Raw genomic sequence first — 19,317 nt, forward strand, 5'->3', positions numbered from 1 at the left:
ATTTGTTCCCCAAGGTTTGATTTTTGCACATCAGTATCAGTGGAAATGTAACTGAGTGGTAAATGTGAGGCTACATGATGCCTTTTTATTATTTATGTAGATTTGTCGTTTCCGCAATGCTTTTAATTCTTCTAACATTCTCCTTTTTATATTGGGAAAGCAAGAAGAAGTGTGGAAGTGTATAAAGCTCATAAGCACATGTAAGGAAGAGTTTGAAGGATGAGGCCTAGTCCAGGAGAATACAGTACAAGCTAAAGCCTGTGAAAATACAGTAAATGGCTGTGTGTTTGTTCACCTAAGAGACTACAAGCATTCTTTTAACAGTTGTGATGCCTGCAGGCTGGTGTCTGTCTTGTTTCCTTGTTTTTATCTCTATTTTCTCCTACATTTGGTGCAGCCTTGGGTAGTGAAATAATGTTATTTATCTGTGCTTAGACAGGTCTAAGCGAATCACTTACATTTTTTCTCATGATCAATGGTATGTGGAGTAGATGGAGGAAAAAGGCTTAAAGGTTTGACCTAATCACGTGTCAGGAATAGGTATTGCAGGAAGCGCATGTGTGTTTGTGCCTGTGCCTCAGTATCTCTTGCCGGCTTGTAGCCCACAACATTGCAGAGGAGTGTGTTCAAATGTCAAAGCTGAGCGGGATTTCCAGAAGCTTGCCTGGTCCTCCTTTTCATAGTCTTTCCTTCCATAAACCTTTTATAGTCCTCTCTTTTCTTTTCTTCCATGCAGTTGCACCCTGAGTTGACTACCCTAATTGCCTGTCGTTTTTCTGTATGATCTCTGGCTGTTCCTGTGTCCTCAGACACCGAGATGGTATGGATAACCTTTCAGACCTCAAAGTGCATGTGAAGAAGGAAAGTTAATTTGTTGCTTTATAAATGAATGAATTAATGGCTTCATTACTTCTTCCTCACTAGGCCACAATGTTATATGCCCTTCTGTCTCAGCAAACTGGAAGGATCAGCTAAATGTTTAGCAAGACAGTAATTGATAACATTATGGTAATTTTTCCCCTGTTAATGGGCACTAAAAATTTATTTTCATTTTTATAACTTGAAAATGGTATCTGCTTGCTTGCCAGTAATATGATGTTGAAGAGGAGTGTGATTCAGAGGCTTTTAGAAAAATCTTAGGTTTTTTTTTTTAAATTTCTTTACTTTTAACACGGACATGGTAATTTTGGATTTCTCTGAATAGTAAGATAATGATGGCCAGGCCAGTAGTGGACTACATCTATTTGTGCAAAAGAGGAAATTATGCATGCTCAATAGGACTTTGTTGTAGCAGAGTGATGGCAATCAAAGGCATCTATCTAATGTATACCGGATCTTCTGTTATGAGACTGTTAAATTCAGACCTCGAGAGGCACACTTGTGATTAATAGTGTGTTATTTAAAAAATAGCTACTGGGTATAAGCAAACTGAATATAAACAAATTGGTGCCCTAAATAGTGTGTTTCAGTCATTGCCTCAATTTCTTATTTTTTTTTTTTAAATTTCCATTTCTCAGAGGGCCAGATTAAAGGAAAGAAGAAGAAAAAAAAAGGCAATTACATTTCAGATCTGCTGTCTAAAAGGGAAGAACTTCTGTGCATGCATTTGGGAAGGACTGTTCCAAAAGCTGGAAAAGGAATTACCATTTTGAAGATACTGACACTTAACTATTTTTAGAAAGCAGACATCCTGCACATGGAAAAGTATGTGAAACTACATTTAGCATGAAGCCATGTAAACCATAAAATCTTACAGGCTCCTAATTTCAAGATGAAGAGAGTTAAATTATAGATTCTAATAGTATCTATAAATACTTTATCACTCTCTGAAATCTTTCTGTTTGCCTTTGTTCCTTATGCCTTCCTCTGCAACTTCTTTTCTTTCTGCTATCCGAGCACTCTCTGTTCTTCAGAATGCACTAATTCTTTTTACATGTGCTAATAATATGGGCACAGTGCCTTAGGCCTCAAATTTACAACCCAGTCATTTCAAGATCTCATTGAAGGTTTACCCTTCTTTGTTTTAAAAGTTCCCATGGACTTAGTTACACCAGGTTTCTTCAAAACCCTTTTTCTCTGCCTCCCTTGAGACTCTCTTTCCCCAATATATTATTGGCCCTATTTCCATTATTAACAACATTTAACCATTTTTTGGATGAATGAAGTTTATATGTAAGACAAATGTTTAAAGTGGCTCTCAAATTTAATTCAGGTCTGAACTTTCACTATTTTAAATAGAACCCTCTCGTATTTATTTCTCTAAAATACCTTAGTTTTGACTTTTTTCATCAGTAGTTTCTGACTCTCCACTCTGCTATACTACCTCTTTATGATTCTAAATTCCTGTTGCCAAATGATCATCGCAGACCTAGATTTATTCTTCTGTTGTGTACCTGACATGGGAAGAAGGGGAGAGGAGGAGCATGAGGGGTGAGAGCAAAGAACAGCTTACTCTGAAATGAGATTTGGCTTCATTGTGGAATAACTTATGCGTGATGATATTCGTGATCCTTTTTGTTTTTACAAGACTGATATTATTATATTTTTTGCATCTCTGTTCTATTTTGTTCTGGAACAACTTAAGGGTTTCCTGTTGTTGAATTGAAAAGCCCTATCTTGGGAGAATAAGAGGCAGCAAAAATGTTGTCATTCTTCAGAGAAGCGTGTTCCATTAGCATGCATCTTCCTATTTCCTCCTAAGTATGCTGTTGTGTTACTGCCTAAGCAAAACTCTGGCTCTGATTTGGGGCTTCAGAATGAAAATTAAATCTCTGTAATGTAAATGTGCTTCTTGAAGCTACTTCTAAGGCTCCTGCCATAGAACCCAATTATATCTAATTTTAAGTCTCCAAGTAAAATCTTTTAGTCTTCAAAGTTTTTAAACATCAAAAACTGTTTAATTCTCCCTAAGGCACAGTCTCCAGAAAATATTTTTGATATAAACAATTTAACTCTGCATGTGAAAGTTCACACAAGTCGCTGTGGCACTCACTTCACAGGGCAGCTTTAACCCAAAAGCGCGAGTCTGTCTGCAGGACTACTTAGCTGCAAGCCTTTGTCAATAAACAAAGTTGAGATGATTGTTGAGTCTGATGATCCCAAGATGACCCTTCATTCAAGCCTGCACCTGACTACTGTGCCTGGCCAAACAGCTACCCTGGGTCATGGTTTGCTCCATGGTGATCAGCTGATGGGGTTGGTCTCCTATTCTAACTGGAAAGGTGTATTCTGCAAGAACAGCTGGGATTTGTAGACCTTCATTGCTTGTCATCATCAGAGCATGCAGCTGAGCTGCAGCTGGCCTGTGCCCTGCCATTCCGTATTTGTGGAGCCATTTCTCAGGACATACTAGGTCTTACATCTGGCTTGCTGCTACAGGGAGTGTGAATGCATACTGACAGTCTTTCAACTTTAGTAGGTTCTGAGTCAGGGCTGTGAAGTGTCTCATTGTCTTAGAATTTCCTCATTTTTAACATTTTAAGTATATGCATATTACTACACTGGACTTTAATCGGAGGCTACTGCTAAGACAATTAGAAGTAAAAGTAGCAATGCTATGACTAGCCTATTGCTATAAAGGTCAGTGAAAAAATTTAATAGCAAAGGAGATCCATATACATATGTATTTGGTGGTGCATACAGGTAATTTTCATTAGCACTGAAATGGGATGTTCAGAGAGGTAAGAGAAAACCAGTAAAAATGCCAGAACAATTGAATAGAATATGTGTACCATGCACCATCCCCTTCCAAAGTACGGCATCTTTATGTTTAACTGCAATCCTCTTTGAAAGAATGAGTACCAGTGCAGAGATCATCTGAGGTTCACTGTGTAAAAGTCTATTACTATAAAAGGGATCATCCGTGTCACAGAGAAGTAGTCTCAGAAATAATCCAAGAGACTAAATTTTAATATTTGCCTAATTTTTATCTTGACAAAATGTTTTTACCTTTTGAACCTGGTGTTTGTTTATTCTGTCTGCGTGTTCCTATCTTCTTGGGTTTTGATAAACCTCCAACATGGGAGAGTGAGAAATTAATGTGTTTCACTTGGTCTTCTCCCTGAGGTCACAAGTGAGGGAACAATAAAATTCCTAGGCAAAAATGAATTTCATTAAAATGGAACCTAGTTAACCTATTGCAAGTTATTGTTTCTAATATCTGCCTTGGTGTGGTTTCATGAATTTTGCATGTGTGTGCTGTTTGATACAGGGGTGGACCACTGAGAAAATATAAAATATTAGTACTGTATCATTAGGACTTATTCAAGACATAATAGAACCTACTGTGGGGGAAGGGACTAGAAGAGAAAATAGAACAGTGCTCTGGATTTTCTCATATAATTGTGTTATTTGGTATTTACTTGCCCCGGGTGAGAGTTCATAAAAAGGTGGAAGGACAAAGAATTTGTGTCTGTGCGCATATAAGATTACTAGCAAGAGTATTTGACTGGTGACTGCCCTTACATCCATTGATGTTCATGTTGCTATGTTAGCCAATTTTTGCCCTCTTAGGAGTGGAAAAAGATTTTTTTTCCTATTAAATTTCCAGAAATATGACAAAATTATGTCAAAAATTGTAGTTATCCCTATTTTGTCTACTGTAGAATTTTCTCCTTTTGTTGACAAGCGTAAGCAATGGACACTCGATTTGCACCTAAGTTCTATTCAGAAATACTTAGAGCGGTTTTGCTCTTGTGCCTGATGCTTATTGTTAATTAATGCTTTTCTCTACTGTGTAAAAAAAAACAAAAACCACTGAATGGCATTTTCTTCCATATGCAACTCTACTTTGTTCTTTGTTTGCCTGCACAAAATGTGACTCATGATGCCTATCTTCACTTGAATGCTGCACTGTGATCTGCAGAAATTGCAAAACTTAATCACTTTTACATTTTTGGTTTGCTTTTAATATTCACCAAAATCTGCCAGAGCACATAAAATCCGAGGTAGAGTTTGGTGTGAAGAGCTCAAAAGGAGTACACAGGTGCCGCTTGCCCAACATGCGGTATGTTTAAACTCAGATCTGTTGTAAGTGATACTTTTATAAACCAGAGCCTTTGAAAAGTAGAATTGTCTTTAAAACAACCACATGGCTGTACATAATAAACTGTGGTAGGGCTCAGTACTTTTATTAGCTAATTAAACATTTGCTGTTTTGAGAGAAATGCTTTTGGAACCAACACACATGCACACACCTGAATTTATAACAAAATTCATTCTGTATTTCTGCCATGTGGAAAGGAGGCACATCTGGGAGTGGGTGGGAGAATGTGAAAAGAAGCTTTTCCAATTGCTTAAAAAGGAGTTTGAAGTTTATTTTTTGAGTGAAGTGGTTAGTTTAGGAGGGAGCTCAGCAAGTTCTAAGTTAGACAGGTTTTCCCTTTGGTTTACTGAACCTGAAAGAGACACTGATTTATAGGAAACGTGTCTTGCAAGTTCCAGTTCTTGGCTTTCCCTAGACACAAGTGTCATAACATGCACTTCTTACTAAATAAGACCACCATCTGCAAACATCCCCCTGTGGAATTGCTTAGGCATCCTACAGGAAAATGTACTTTTATGTACATCTTCCTTTAAAATAAAGCTTTGTCTCCAGAAGCATCACTTAATCATTTTGCTAAAAACTTCCCTGTTCTTTGTAAAATTCATGAAATAGAAAACAAAATCTGAATAAACGATAACCTGCTGAGCCACTTACATTTGCTGTTGTAAATGAAGCTCTAACTTTGTTTTTTATCTCCAACAGACAAACAACAGAAAGGTGAATTTGCCTTAGAGGGCTACACCATCAGAATGAATAATAGCCTTCGGAAGGATGCAAAGAAAGATTGCTGTTTTGAAATCTCTGCTCCTGATAAGCGCATTTATCAGGTTGGACTTTTTTATGTTGACTTGAAATTAAATTGATAAAGCCGTTACAATTCCAGTTACTGAATTAACATTTCAGTAAAACAACCTGGACTGACATATTAATGAAAAAAGGAAACCCTTGCTTGCTTATATTGTGCATTCATATATTAGGAAAAAAACCGTGATTAAACATATGTATGTACGTGTTAAAATATTATCTTTTTGGTCAAGAGCGAGGTAATCTATCATCTTTATCCATTGGTCATTTCAATATTAGCATTTTAATATCTATTATATAGTGTGTCTGTGGATTTTTTGGAGGAATTAAATAGTAAAAAAAAAAAAGTTAAAATATGTATCAGTGTTAAATACATATTGTATTGGTCATGACTTTTAAAGAAAAATCTACATAAAGGCACATATCAGCTGTGCAATTCAGAGATCTATCAGCTAGACATCAATATAGAATGTAAGTTTAATAAGTTTTAAATATCTGAGATTGCGGTTGAAAGCCAGTTAATTAAGCTGTCAGGTAGTGTGTTGGAGTCTGACAAGAACATTTTTAAGAAAACTGTACCCAGCAGTCTAAAGAAATTCATGGGTGTCTTCTAATTGTCAAGGGCAAATTTTGTTCATCAGTTCTGGCTTTGACATTGATGAAGAGAAGCAGCTTTTTTCTGCACAGCTGCCAGCTGCTGATCAGAGTTTCAAATCCATCATCCTCTCCTTCAATTACGTAAATTTGTCAAAATTAGCTGTACATTATAAGAAGCATCCTTGCAAGAAAAGTACCAGAAAACATGAAAAGAATTACTAATGGTTTCTTGAGGAAGTGATGAGAATGTTACAGTCCCTCTTTTTTATTGCTAATGAAATTGTAGTTGTGTTTTTGTCATTACTGCTAGTAGTTATTAATAAATGTTTAATAGTTTACAGCTGCCACTCCCAAAGAAGCAGAGGAATGGGTACAGCAAGTCAAATTTGTAATTCAAGGTAAGCCAGCCAGTAGAGCAGTAGCCTTTATTGGCAATAGTGCTTTGTGATGGTAGTTCTGTCCATTAACTTCTCTGTCATGTTAGTACACATGTCAAAGTTTGAAATAGCAAGTCCTAGTTTTCGATTGTGTTGTAGCTTTTATATGACTTTTCTCTTTTTGCAAAATTTTTGCTTTTCTCGAAGAATACTAGAAATACTAGAAAACTTGAAAGCTCTGCCTTATATAAGCTCCCTTATATAAACCGTCCCTTATCCCTCAAACAGGATAAGAAAATAAGCAGAATATGTTGTAAGGAGCAGGTCATAGAAGAATTGTTTTCATTTTGCATAAATGTCTGCTAAGGTATTCTTTTCTACTAAGTGTTAACCTTTTAAATTGCTGCCACATAGATACAGGATCTAATACTATTCCCGAGGAGGAGGAAGAGGAATACGATGATGTTGGACAAGTGAACAGTGAACCGACAGATGATAGCATTTATGAAGAAGTTAAAGGTACAGTTGAAATTTTTTACTTTGTGACTTGTGATCACTTTGTCTTATCTACTTCTAGTTTGATAACTCTGAGTTGCTTAAAGTAAGTGAGTAAAGTAACACAATGAATAAGATACTTTTGGATTTTAGGTTTTGCTATGACATTGAAAAAAGAATGTCTTCAGTTCTGAGTGAAAACAGTTCAGTTTTCTTTAGCAGGAACATCAAAATAGTGCAGAATGTGTAAAAGTGAACTCAGGGGACTTTTGGCTCATTAACATTTTCTGGTATGCAATTTTTTTTAATTAAAAAATTGACTTACCTTACAGCTTTTCCCAGCAACTTGCCCATTATTTTTTCTTTATTCTTTTTGGCTTTTGTATTAAGCAAAAGTTCGCTATCGCTCTAAATGTTACTATAAGTTTCCATCTTCTGCCTAATACATGATATTATAATCTTGCAAGAAAACAATGTGTTTTTTTGAAAGGGCTCTGGAAATGAACTGTAAATAAAGCAGCATGAGTATCCACACTGTTTTCTTTTATATCTTCCAGAATGACTATGATTGTACAGAAACTTTTTGCTGTCGACTTTTTAAAATGGTCAGATGATTATGGCTTTAAATGTCCCCGTGTATTTATCAGAGGGCAAAACAAAAGAAAAAGAGATTGTGAAAGTTCTTGGAGTTGAGTAGAAATATTCATGTACTAGGGGAAAGGTGGAATGGTTTATTATATTTTGAGAAGCTATGAAAAAAATTAAATTTTCAGTTATTATTAGTTAACAAATGATATTTTAAAGTGATGTGGCAATTAATAATCACTTTGTATGAAATAATGTTCTGCATGCCTTGCTGTTTGGAGCACTGCAATTATCAGCAATAACTTGAGAGGAAAAATTAGTTGTGTCATGTGATGATTACTAACTTCCTGTATCTATTAGGTTGAATTTTCTGACCATTGGAGAAAGGAACATTTTACACTATGTCATGCTTCTCATTTTAAGGTTGTTTCAGTGGAGGGAAACAACAAGGGAACAGTGAACATAAGTGTCGCGTAAAAATGATTATCATAAAATTCTAAAATTGTAGCAGCATCCAATTCTTTAAGGGCTGGGGTTTTTTTTGGATTGTGCCTAGACTACTTCAACACAGAATGCATGTTCTGCTGAAATGATGTGCAGTTGTCATGCATGCTGAAAAACTCTTCTGCGGTGAATATAAAAACTACATTACAGGGCTTCATCTTATGACTAGAAGATACAGCCAAACCTTATAACAGTGCTTTTTGGATGATCAGGTTCTTACAGTAGATGATCTTGTATGCTTGCTTACATTTTTGTTAAAGAAGCTCTAGATATATTCTGGGATAAATACTCTTTTTTTTTTGAGCTTCACTTATCTTACCGATTCACTTGAATCTCAAACAGTAAGTAGATCTGGAGCAGTAATACATACAATATTGGGAGAGGGCTATTAGTTAATATATATATTGAGTTCTTTGCTTTGAGCTCTGTCTTCAGAGAATTGCTGCCTTGGTGTGATTGTGCAGCAGTTTAGAGTATTTTCACATTTGCTCCATTTTTATGTCAGTTTTCCAGAAGCTGTTGTCTCATAATGTGGCTAATAAACCTGAAATGCAACAACGTCACAAAGAAGGGATAGTTCAAGGAATCTAGTTTCAGTTTTTAGTTAAATTAATTTATTTCCCTGTGATCTTGGAGTGGTGCTTCATTTTCATGTTATCAAGTAGAGATTATTTTTCTTTATGCTTTTTCCATCTCATCTATTTGAACTGTGAACTTTTCAGAAAAGGCTATCTTACCTTTTACAGTGGAGCTCTTAATTTTGACTCTGATGTGTTGACATGACTAAGTAAAAATAAAACATAAGTTTGCAATAGATTTTAGATGATTCTTTAATCTTTTTATCTTCTGCAAATGTGCTTTAATAATTATATGCTTAAATGGAATTACAAGCCTATGGCTCCAGTGCCTTAGAGCAGTCCTTCTCTTTTTAATCCATATCATATTGAAGAGTGTTAGGTGAAATACTAGTTGACAAACCTCACAGGAGTTGGACTTATTTGTTTCTTGTATAGCTGTTCATCTAAACTTGATGGTAAAAGAGCACACTCCAGTTTGGTCTAGTCTCCTTTAATTAGGCCTGATTGGTTGCATTTAATTACAGTTGGCTGTCCTTTCTATTTTCCCAGGTAAGTGAATTACTCTTTTTTCCTTTCATGGCCAAAGGGTGGAGCATCATTATCCCTGCTGTTACCTGACCTAATAATATAGAACAAATAAGGAATTCAGAATGCCTGTTAAGAAAACAGAAAAAAATTATTTGTGCAGCTGCAATGCTATGGTAGGCTCTGGAATGCAGAAGGCAAATATGCTAGATCCTTGTGAAGAGGGAGGAGAAATTAATCTGCAGCTTGTTTTTGTCCTCAAAACATTTGCATGTTAGAGGCTTCTAATCATCTGTTTTCACAGATCCACTAGCTTTATAAATACTGAATTTCAGGTACGCAGCTCATTGTACCTTGTTATTATTTATTTGGCTATAATTTGCATATTCTCAAGTAAGTAAAATTTTGCATTTCTGTGGTTCTCCAGTGGCTTTTATGTCAGCATTTCAGAAGAAACTTAAGCCAGTTCATTTAGTGAAACTGGGTTTGGTATTTGAGTAAAGAGTGTTTGAATTAAAAAGAGGTTATGGAAATTTTTGCACAGGTTTGTAAATTGGAAAATTTTGATAACTGTTGCAGTAATCAGGACTAACTGATGCTGTATTCTCTAGCTATCTCATTGCTTAGCTATTTTTTTCCTGCTTGTGGCAGGAGACAGTGTAGATGAATTTTCCAGGCAGAAGCTGGATAGCTTCAAACCAGTATCCAGAATGGTAACAGTCTATTAGCCTGTTAAAAGCATAGATTTCAGTGGTCTTCGCTTTGTACTGTGTGCTGGCAGGAGGAGTGGGTTGATAGTTGGAGGGTGTACAAAGAGATGTGAGAAATTTAGTCTTTTGATTTGTTAAGTCACTTTCTTCTTTAATAGCACATACAAATTCATATTTACCATAGAAGCACCATTTTCCTGGTTCTCAGTGTTAGTCAGGGTTTTACTGTGGTTATTCAGGTAAAATAAATAACATCAGAACTGCCAAAGAATTACCAACTTGTAAAACTTCCCTTGCAAGATTCTTCAGGAAGAGAAGTCTTTATACTGTCTTCAGCAAACTGGGCTTTAGTATTTTCGATGTTTAATAAACTCATGGATGAAAACTTGGCTAAGGAAAATTAAAAATATTGTCAATAAAGGCCCATTTTTGCTTAATTAGCTATTTATTTTCTACCTTAGTGCACTCTTTAAGATTTTGCAGTCCACACCTGAATGTTATAAGCTGTAACATAAAACAAACTCTGAAACTGCAGTATTAAATAACTCTGTGTGTGGGTAGAGCTACCTAGATGCACAGAGTTTCTAGTTTAGTGGTGTTTTAAACAATGGACTTGTCATAAAAGAGAACACGTGCCAGCTTTAAGGTTCTTACCATCTGTTACAGCCCTTGAAGACAGAATTTTTTTATTAATTTGAGGTTTCAGTGACATAATTTTAAGGCCTTCGGTATTGTCTTCTGTGGTTTCATGTCTGTGTGGAGCACATACCCAAAACTGCAATACTAACTACTGCCTGCCACCTTAATGCTTTCTACAACCTCAACTCAGTTTGTGTACTGTCTACCACGCTCTAGCACAATTGGAGAAAATAGATGTTAATCTGAGCTAACATACTTAAATTTCAGTCCTGTGTTGGCTTTTTTCTTCTGTTCTCTTTCTCCTCGCAAACTTGCATTATAGCAGCAGTTTCCGAGGTATACAGTATAATTTCCATTAAAATTATTCTAAAGATAAGTTTTGGTTCTTATTTTAATGGTGCTTATTTGGTGCATGGAGGTAAAAGCTGCCCTTACAGGACAAGTAATCCTGAAGCAATGTAACGTGACACAAGATTGTGGCTTTGTGCCATCCCTTCTCAGCCTGTCCATAGCACAGACAACTTCCGGGTGAGAGAACATAAGCAGGGTGAGATTCAGTGCTGTGGTGATCTCCAGGCAATACAATTTGCATCAGTTCTTAGTTTTCTGTAAATTAAATTTGAGGATTGATTCAGTCTCTAATCAGGAGGAGGATGAAGGGAATGGAAAGTTTGCCTTTGTCTTTTGATTCCTGCTGTCAATCCTCTGCCAAACAGTTTGGTCAAGCCCAGGTATGTGGCCAGTAATTCTGTTTTGCAGTGTAATTGGGAAACTCTGTAACTGAGGCAAAGCCCAGGGAAAGGTAAGAAATGTCTTAACTTTCATGATATAAGAAGTGTGATGCGCAGAGAAACAGTTTGTTTACTTACTTTAAATAAATTATTTTAAGTAGTTTTAAAATTATGTTGATGTTGTTTCAGAACCGATTTCTGACATTGAATATGAATGTAGAGAGTAATCATCCTGTTTCTTTCTTATGGTTGTTGCTTTAAGCAGCTTTGTTGCTTTATTTTTTTCTAATAGTAAACCCTGGCAGTTAGGAGGCATAACTTAACTTTATACCATCCTCATTCTCACTTCTTTCTGGACTGCTTGAGTTTTGAAGAAGCAAATTGTTTTTATGATGTTATATCCCTTTCATGAGCATGAAGCTGGGGGAAAAAAAGATTATATCTCTGACTTAACTTTTCTTGGGAAGAAGGAAGTAATGATTACGTAGTGAAGTTTCAGTGTAAGTTTGATGTGTCACTCATGAACACCAACTCACAGCAAATATTTGTATTCTCAAAATACAGTGTCAAAAATATTGACTTTTTGACACTAGAAGTGAAGATTTCACAGCACTGTGTTAATGAAAATTCTTTTTCAGGACACCTTAGCTTATTTTAGAGTTTTCAGTGTATCACAGTCTGGGTATCTGGGCTCAACACAGTGTTTAGTGTCAAGCAGCCTCAGTTGTGCTTTACAGCTGTGTATCAGTTCCTAAAACCAGTAGCCTAAAAGGAAGAAATTATTGATTGGTCATTACAAAACAGAAAAGTAGGTTTAAGTCAGCAGAGACATGGGTGATTATGGAATCTGAGACATTACTGTGATCATTGCTGTTAAGTCATATATCTTGGTATATGGTCCAAATTCCTCCCAGCAAGTGTTGCTTTAAGTAGTTAGGGAATTCTTTACTTCTTGTCCACAGGAGTTATATATAATGCTGTTGTGCTGACATATTTTTTTTCCACGGAAAGAATTCTAAATACTTTAAATTAGTAAATGATTATAAAGTGTAAAAATATAAGTAGGGTCTGGAATAAATGAAGTTCAAAGGACTGGATGTAAGATTAGCATTTTTGAGGACAGTGTTGAAAAAAGGTTTCCAAAGTAATTACTGAAAATTTTTTGCATAATTTCAATGAGAACACCTTTTAGATTCAAGAACACAGCAAGGGAATTTTTTTTCTTTTAAAACAGTGAAGATTCTTCAAAACAGTTTTTTTTCCATTAATTGTATCTCAGTATTTTTAAGAAATTAATATTTTTCACTTGCTTAGGCATTGTATTATTTGTATATATGGAGTATTTTTGCATATACTATCTTGCTGATAGGTGGAGTACCAGAATAAGGGCAAGGGGGTGCTACAGGGCTTACTCAGTTTGCTGTAATTCAGAAGTAATTATAATAATAAAAAAGCAGTGAAAAGCAAATGTGAACTACCTTTTAGTGTCAGGGACTAGTAAAGGAAAGTGGTTTTTTTAGGTCCAGTGTGTGTTGTTTTCCTGTCTTAATCACTGGGATTTGGGATCTACTAATAGTCTTTGATGATATGCCAGACATGGAAATGATTGAAAAACAATCTCTTTCACCTGGATATTGTTGAATCCCAACAGCTATGATGAAATGGAGCTGTGCCTGAATTCTCTGTCACTCTGGGTTCTGAGGCAGTATGCTTATGGGATTTATGTATACCTTGAAGTGTCCTTCAGCTAGTACTAAATGCTCACGAGACATGAGTTATGAATCCAGACAAATATATAAAGACATTGCATCCACAAGGTGGTTAGAAACGTGATACCTGCACCTCAGATTTTTCTTGGCACAAGTACGGGGGCATTATCTTCAATTAACGTAATCCTACATCTAAAGAGGGAAGCCTTCTTTCTATTGATGTTGGGTGTCAGTGATGGAAGAGGAAGTAAGACAATCTAGTGTAGCTGAAAAGATGTCCATTGAGTGGGAAGTGGCAAGTCTTTATTAGGAAAAATAAGGTTTGCAGGCTCTTCTACATTTCTTTTAAAGTGAATATAAGGCGGCAGTCTTTGAACAACAGGTGGCCCATAGCTGTCAAAAAGCCTACTGTCCGTGATACAATTCAGCCCTTGCTCCCTCCTCACACACACATTTACAAACGTGCAAGTGAGGAGGCCAGTAAAAGTGGAATAATACCTGAGTATTCATATTTAGTCTGATTTGCATGTGAGAGGTATATTGACTGATGGGACTTCGGGTGGGTTTGTCTACAGATAAATATCCTTAGAAAATCTAAGAGTGTTCTTTATTTAGTGATATAGGTCTGCTGCAGAAAGTTTGGTCAGTTGCGAGAAAGCAGTTAATTACAGCATCTGTAGTAAATAGAAAATGTGTGCTATTAAGTTTAGGTATTACTTCTCCTCTCTTTGAACTCCATGCGAGACATCATAGTTTTCAGATGTTTCAGGCTTCATAGATTTCAGAATTTACAACTGGAGAAAATAGAAGTGACCTTCCTGACATTGTGGTCAACTGTTATAATAAATTGAAGGAGTCCATGTTGGAAAGGCTGTGTTTATCAAAGTCTCAGGTTAGCAATGGCTGAATTTTATGTCTGTATTTCAGAGATTAAAAAAAAAATACCCTAAAGCCTAATCAGAGCAAAAAAACCCCAAACAAACAGAAAACCAACCAAAAACCCACCACCAAATAAACCAGGGGTTTACTGTCTATTGTCTATTGGCATTTTAAATCTTATTTGCTTGAAATTAGAAGATACAACTTAATAATATCTAAAAAAGAAGTATATTTATTCATGCTTTTCTATGTTTAAAGAACTCTTTCAAAAACTAATTAGCACACAATTCATTGAAATGAATTTACTTACCAAAATAAGATATTGTGTAGCAAGTACTGATCAGTTATTTTTATAATATTTTCTGTGCACCAGTGCTAAACAACATTTGACACTATTGATTTGTAAAACCAATCTGATGTGGATAGGATGTGACAGAAACTGTTATTAAGAGATAGAATCCTGTCTCAGAAAAACTTGTCATTCTGGCAAGACAAAATCACCCAAAGTAATTTTACTTATATATACTTTTTTCAGTGTTGACTCTGTCTCTGACATATGGCTTCATATTAAATGTGAACAAAGCTTTGTTTATACTTACATGTCTTCAATGGATTATGTACCCCAAGTTTGTTCTTTTGAAAGCAAAATAAGTTTCTATGGTAGCACTGTTTTTATCTAATTAAGAAGCAGTGCAAGAGTTCTAATGCAAAGCATTCAGAAGAAATGCCTTGGTATGTGAGATAGTTTATTAACCATAACTTTGAGGAATTGCTGCAGTTTAGCAAGTTCAAAGCAAAATGTCAGTTGTATTATGTATATTTATGAAAATAAAAATACTGGACCTGCTCTACTGCTTGGGTATAAATGTGATAGATATTATATAGATAGATCAAGGAACCTTTACTTTTTAAATTTGTGATGGAATGACTGCATATCAGGCTAATAAAACCATTAGAGTTTTTTGAGAAACAAGAGCAACCAGAGGTTATGTGGTGCCTCAGGCTATCACTTCTCAACTTGTCTGTTTTCCACAAGGTAGCTATTAAAGAACCATAATTTGTACAACTGAATTCTCAAATAAGACCCAGCAAGGTGAGTTTTAAAGGCTGAATTAATCACTCTGTTCTGTAGATACAAATCTCTCATTTGAATTTTTCAACCTTAAGAAAAGCATCAGCACAAATCTTTCTGTATATGTCTTTTCCTCTGAGTGTGCTACTAACTTTTCTTTCCATTTTCCTCAAAATGGAGGAATTAGCTAAACAAAATACTACTATTTAACCAGAGCTTCATGAGTTCTTCTGGCTGTATGCATGTATATCTGATGTTTATTGTGTGTTACAGTGTACTGTGTTTGCAATAGATGTCTTGTTTAGTTTACACGTGTATAAGGAAGGTAACACAGGAAAAGGCTGCTTGTTTATTTGTCTTGGATGATGCTGGGCTGGGTAGGAGTCTTTGAAAGAAGCAGGGTGGTTGCTCCTAGGAAAGGAAAATGGTCACTAGGGTTCAGCTCCTAGACCACACAGTGGACCTGGCTGAGAGGGCAAGATGCAGCAATCTGCTGTGGTCTAGAGTAGAGAGAGGGATGGATGCTCCAGGGAAGCACAGGGTGAAGGCACACAGATAAGCTTCAGCAGCAAAGGGAAGAATGTTTTCTTAAGAAGCCAGAAGAGTCTGAGGAAAGTTTTTTGACAAATCAGTGAGATATGGATTAAACAGCAAGATAGGAGGAAAATTTTTTCACCCAGAAAGGAGATGTTTGTCACAAGGGGTATTTTATTTCAGTCCTTTTTTAAGGAAGAGGTTCCAGTAGTTCCATCTTTGGTTTGTGGAAGCGTTTTTCTTAGCAGGCTGTAACAATTATTCTGTCCTTGAATCTTGAAGACAACTGTGAATAAAACCAGGAATTAAAGGAAGGAATCACATTTTCAAAACAAAGCATTATCTACAGGAAAGCCTGTGGATCCTAGCATGAGGGTCGTGCTTCCGTTGTCCCAAAATATGCTAACGGAATTTATACTTGTTTGCATACCTCTCTCAAATTTTATTTCCTTAAGAATTAAGAATAGATGTTAGGAAGAAATCTTTGCTGTGAGGGTGGTGAGGCACTGGAACAGGTTGTCCAGAGAAGCTGTGGATGCCCCACATTGCTGGAAGTGTTCAAGGCCAGGTTGAATGGGGCTTTGTGCAGCCTGATCTAGCGAAAGGTGTCCCTGCCCATGGCAGGGGTCTTGGCACTAGATGATCTTTAAGGACACTCCAAACCCAAACAATTCTATGATTCTATGATTCTATGATAAGAAGTGACACATTCCCATTACTAAATGTTGAACAGTAGTTTTAGATAATTCAATAAATGAAAGTTCAAGATGGATATGATTTTGTCATAACATTTATATGGGTCATAAGACTCAATTTCTGGTTAAACTGTCTAACTCAGGCCTACAAGTAGTGCTCTTACAGCGCAACTGGGACTGTGTTGTGTCTCTGGCATGAGAGTTGGGTAATCCAAAAGTACTATCAGTGAGTGAATTCAAGTAATACGGGACTGTAGAAGCCCTGGGTTCTTCTAAGATACAACTTCATGTCAATTCCACATTAACCTGGGAAGCAGTTTTCATCTCCTGCTTATGAACTATTGCCATATCCTGGTGTCCTGCGTCACCTCTCTGAGGTGCATTGTGGTGTGTGGCATGTAGGGCTAGTAAGATCTGACATCCAGAGTTGCCGGTCCCAGTCTTGACGTGATGTTTGAGAATCAAGCAACGTGTTAGTATTTTTAGAAATGAAGATGGGAATGTTACCCAAAATATGGTATGTGTAAATAGTCTGCATTGCAACTATAATTTTCTGCGTATTTCTGATTTACCCGATACTAGTGAATCATAGCAAGAATATTTTCACTTTATTTTCATCATTTTAGTTGGAGGAAGGGTTTAGCATAGTTGATGTAATTTCATTTAATGGCCTGGGCCATAAACAGTGCAAAGTGGCTGTGGTGTAGGTTTGTTACTTTTAATGAAAATACCCAAAGGGTGAAAGGTGCTGACTTTTTTTTTTTTTTTGTCAGTGTGCAGTTAGTGATCTACACAGGGAATGCAAAAATGCCTTGGTAGAAGAATTTTAAAAGGAACTATGAGAGAAGCATCTGGGAGCCAGACTTTTCTTGTGGAAACATGCCAACAACTGTATTGTGTTTCCTTTCACTAAAGTGAGCTATGCCTTGTCTTTTCTCCCTTTTTTGAGTAAATTAGTTTCTGGAATCAGAGTATAAATTCAAATACATTAACCATGCAGATTATTAAAGGATATTATATGATTTAAGCAAGATGCTTTCTTTATGAATTCTATGTATGTAAATATTATCTCAAGTCACATTTGTCACTATTAAGGATATGTAATTTTCAGAAATGGCTTTTAAATTTACGTCTTGCTGCTGATCAATGAGTATAAGAAACTTTACTTAACATTTACAGACTTTTTCTATCTATCATAAATTTAAGTCTGAGAAATATAACCAAAGTACATGATTGTCAAATAACACTGTAGTACAGTTATACAGTATAGATGAGTTAATTGAATATTTGATTGCTGGATATATTTACATAGGGAAATATTTATATTTTCTATGTAGATTTTAATAGCCACCACATTTATTTTAGCAAAACATTTTAATAATAAGGTTTATAAAATGTCATGTTGAACACTTAAACTGTTTACGTAACTAAGAGCTATTATGGGTTGAGAGAACAAACAAATTTATTTTAGTTACAGTGAATTCACATAGATCTTTATTATGTTTATATGTAAGAATGTACTTATGTGCATGCCACATGTATTTAAGCAAGCAAAACACAAATTCCTGTGAACCTACAATGGAACCATGGACTCAACTTAAAAATTGTTTGCTTTGTCCCTTCAAGATACTAATTTGCATTCTGCCCAATAATTACAACTACTTTTTTGTAAGGGTGAGGAGGCACAGAGAAGGAAGCATTTTTTGTTAATCACCTAAATAATTAGATAAGCCTGTAGAAACATTAAACCCATTAAACCTCTACATTGTGGAGGAAGTAAGAGCAGTATCTTAAAATATTTTATTCCTTCTTTAAATGTTTAGATGTGGATTTAGGTAAGATGCCTCGATTTTGTATGCCAAATTTGAAGCTTTAGGAACACTTTTACAAGTGGAACCAAAATTGTGCTTTTGTTGAAATTTGACATGAAACTACCTTCAGAGATGCTTCTGTTCAGGTGAGGAAGTTGTTATCTAATGTCTTCATCAAAAAAGTACAGGTAACATTTAAAAAACTACTAATCAAACTTAAGGAATTTGTAAGGAGCTGGATTCTGAAGTCACTTAAGAAATTTTCACCTGGTTTGATGACCCATCAAATATTTTTTTTTGTTTTCTGAGTGTAATATTTTCTGACCAGTTCACTTAGCATACTGAGATAGTTGATTTCTGAAAAAAAAACCCCATGAAATAGTGACTTTATTTGTAAATACAAAAAATGTCTGTGAATATAAAAATGGGATATGAATGAATGAGTTTCTGGAAGTGGATCTCTCTGTAATTTCTTTTATTCTTCATTATAATCATTGTGTGCATATCCACGATTGAACTTGCTTATGATGACCTTTATCTTTTCTCTTGAGAAGAATTACTATTATGGGGTCTTTCTTCATGAGGAAATAAAAAGGTCAGTGCAAAACCCATCTCTTATTTCTATGCAGTGCACATTGCACTTCGGCATATTTGTATTGAATTTTATTAATAATAATTAGATCATTTTGTCAAAGAAATTTTAGTATTCCAAAATGAGGCGTTCTAAATGGTCTTCCCTGGTAGGTACTCCTGCTTTTCCTGCCTTTTTTCTACCTCTTCTCCTCCTAAGCTTGCTGTTGATGTAACTGAGATTTTACATACCTCCGTTCCTCCTAATTCTGTCAGACTAGCAATTTTTTCCTCCTTTAACCTTAAATGGATAAACTGTTATTTCTTTTGCACCTATGTTTGTCTAAGAAAAAAAGGGAATGTAGATAATGTAAAGATTTGGGGGGGGTGTGTTTGTTTAATTGGAGATTTTAGATTATTTGTTGTTTGGAAGACTAGTGCTAGGAACTGGACAACTA

General features: G+C 35.7%; 1 protein-coding gene across 3 annotated transcripts in view; it reads left to right on the forward strand.

Annotated features, from left to right (window-relative positions):
- Positions 1 to 19,317, forward strand: part of SKAP2 (src kinase associated phosphoprotein 2) — a 118,107-nt gene that overhangs the window by 73,229 nt on the left and 25,561 nt on the right. For all 3 annotated transcript variants that reach the window (XM_017837193.1, XM_017837194.1, XM_017837195.1), the window contains exons 7-9: positions 5,747 to 5,871; positions 6,780 to 6,843; positions 7,237 to 7,341. In XM_017837193.1, the coding sequence (XP_017692682.1) occupies positions 5,747 to 5,871; positions 6,780 to 6,843; positions 7,237 to 7,341 (294 nt within the window). The remainder of the gene's footprint in view (positions 1 to 5,746; positions 5,872 to 6,779; positions 6,844 to 7,236; positions 7,342 to 19,317) is intronic.

Source organism: Lepidothrix coronata, unplaced genomic scaffold, assembly GCF_001604755.1.
Source record: "Lepidothrix coronata isolate B3197 unplaced genomic scaffold, Lepidothrix_coronata-1.0 Scaffold294, whole genome shotgun sequence".
In the NCBI taxonomy this organism is placed as follows: Eukaryota; Metazoa; Chordata; class Aves; order Passeriformes; family Pipridae; genus Lepidothrix; species Lepidothrix coronata.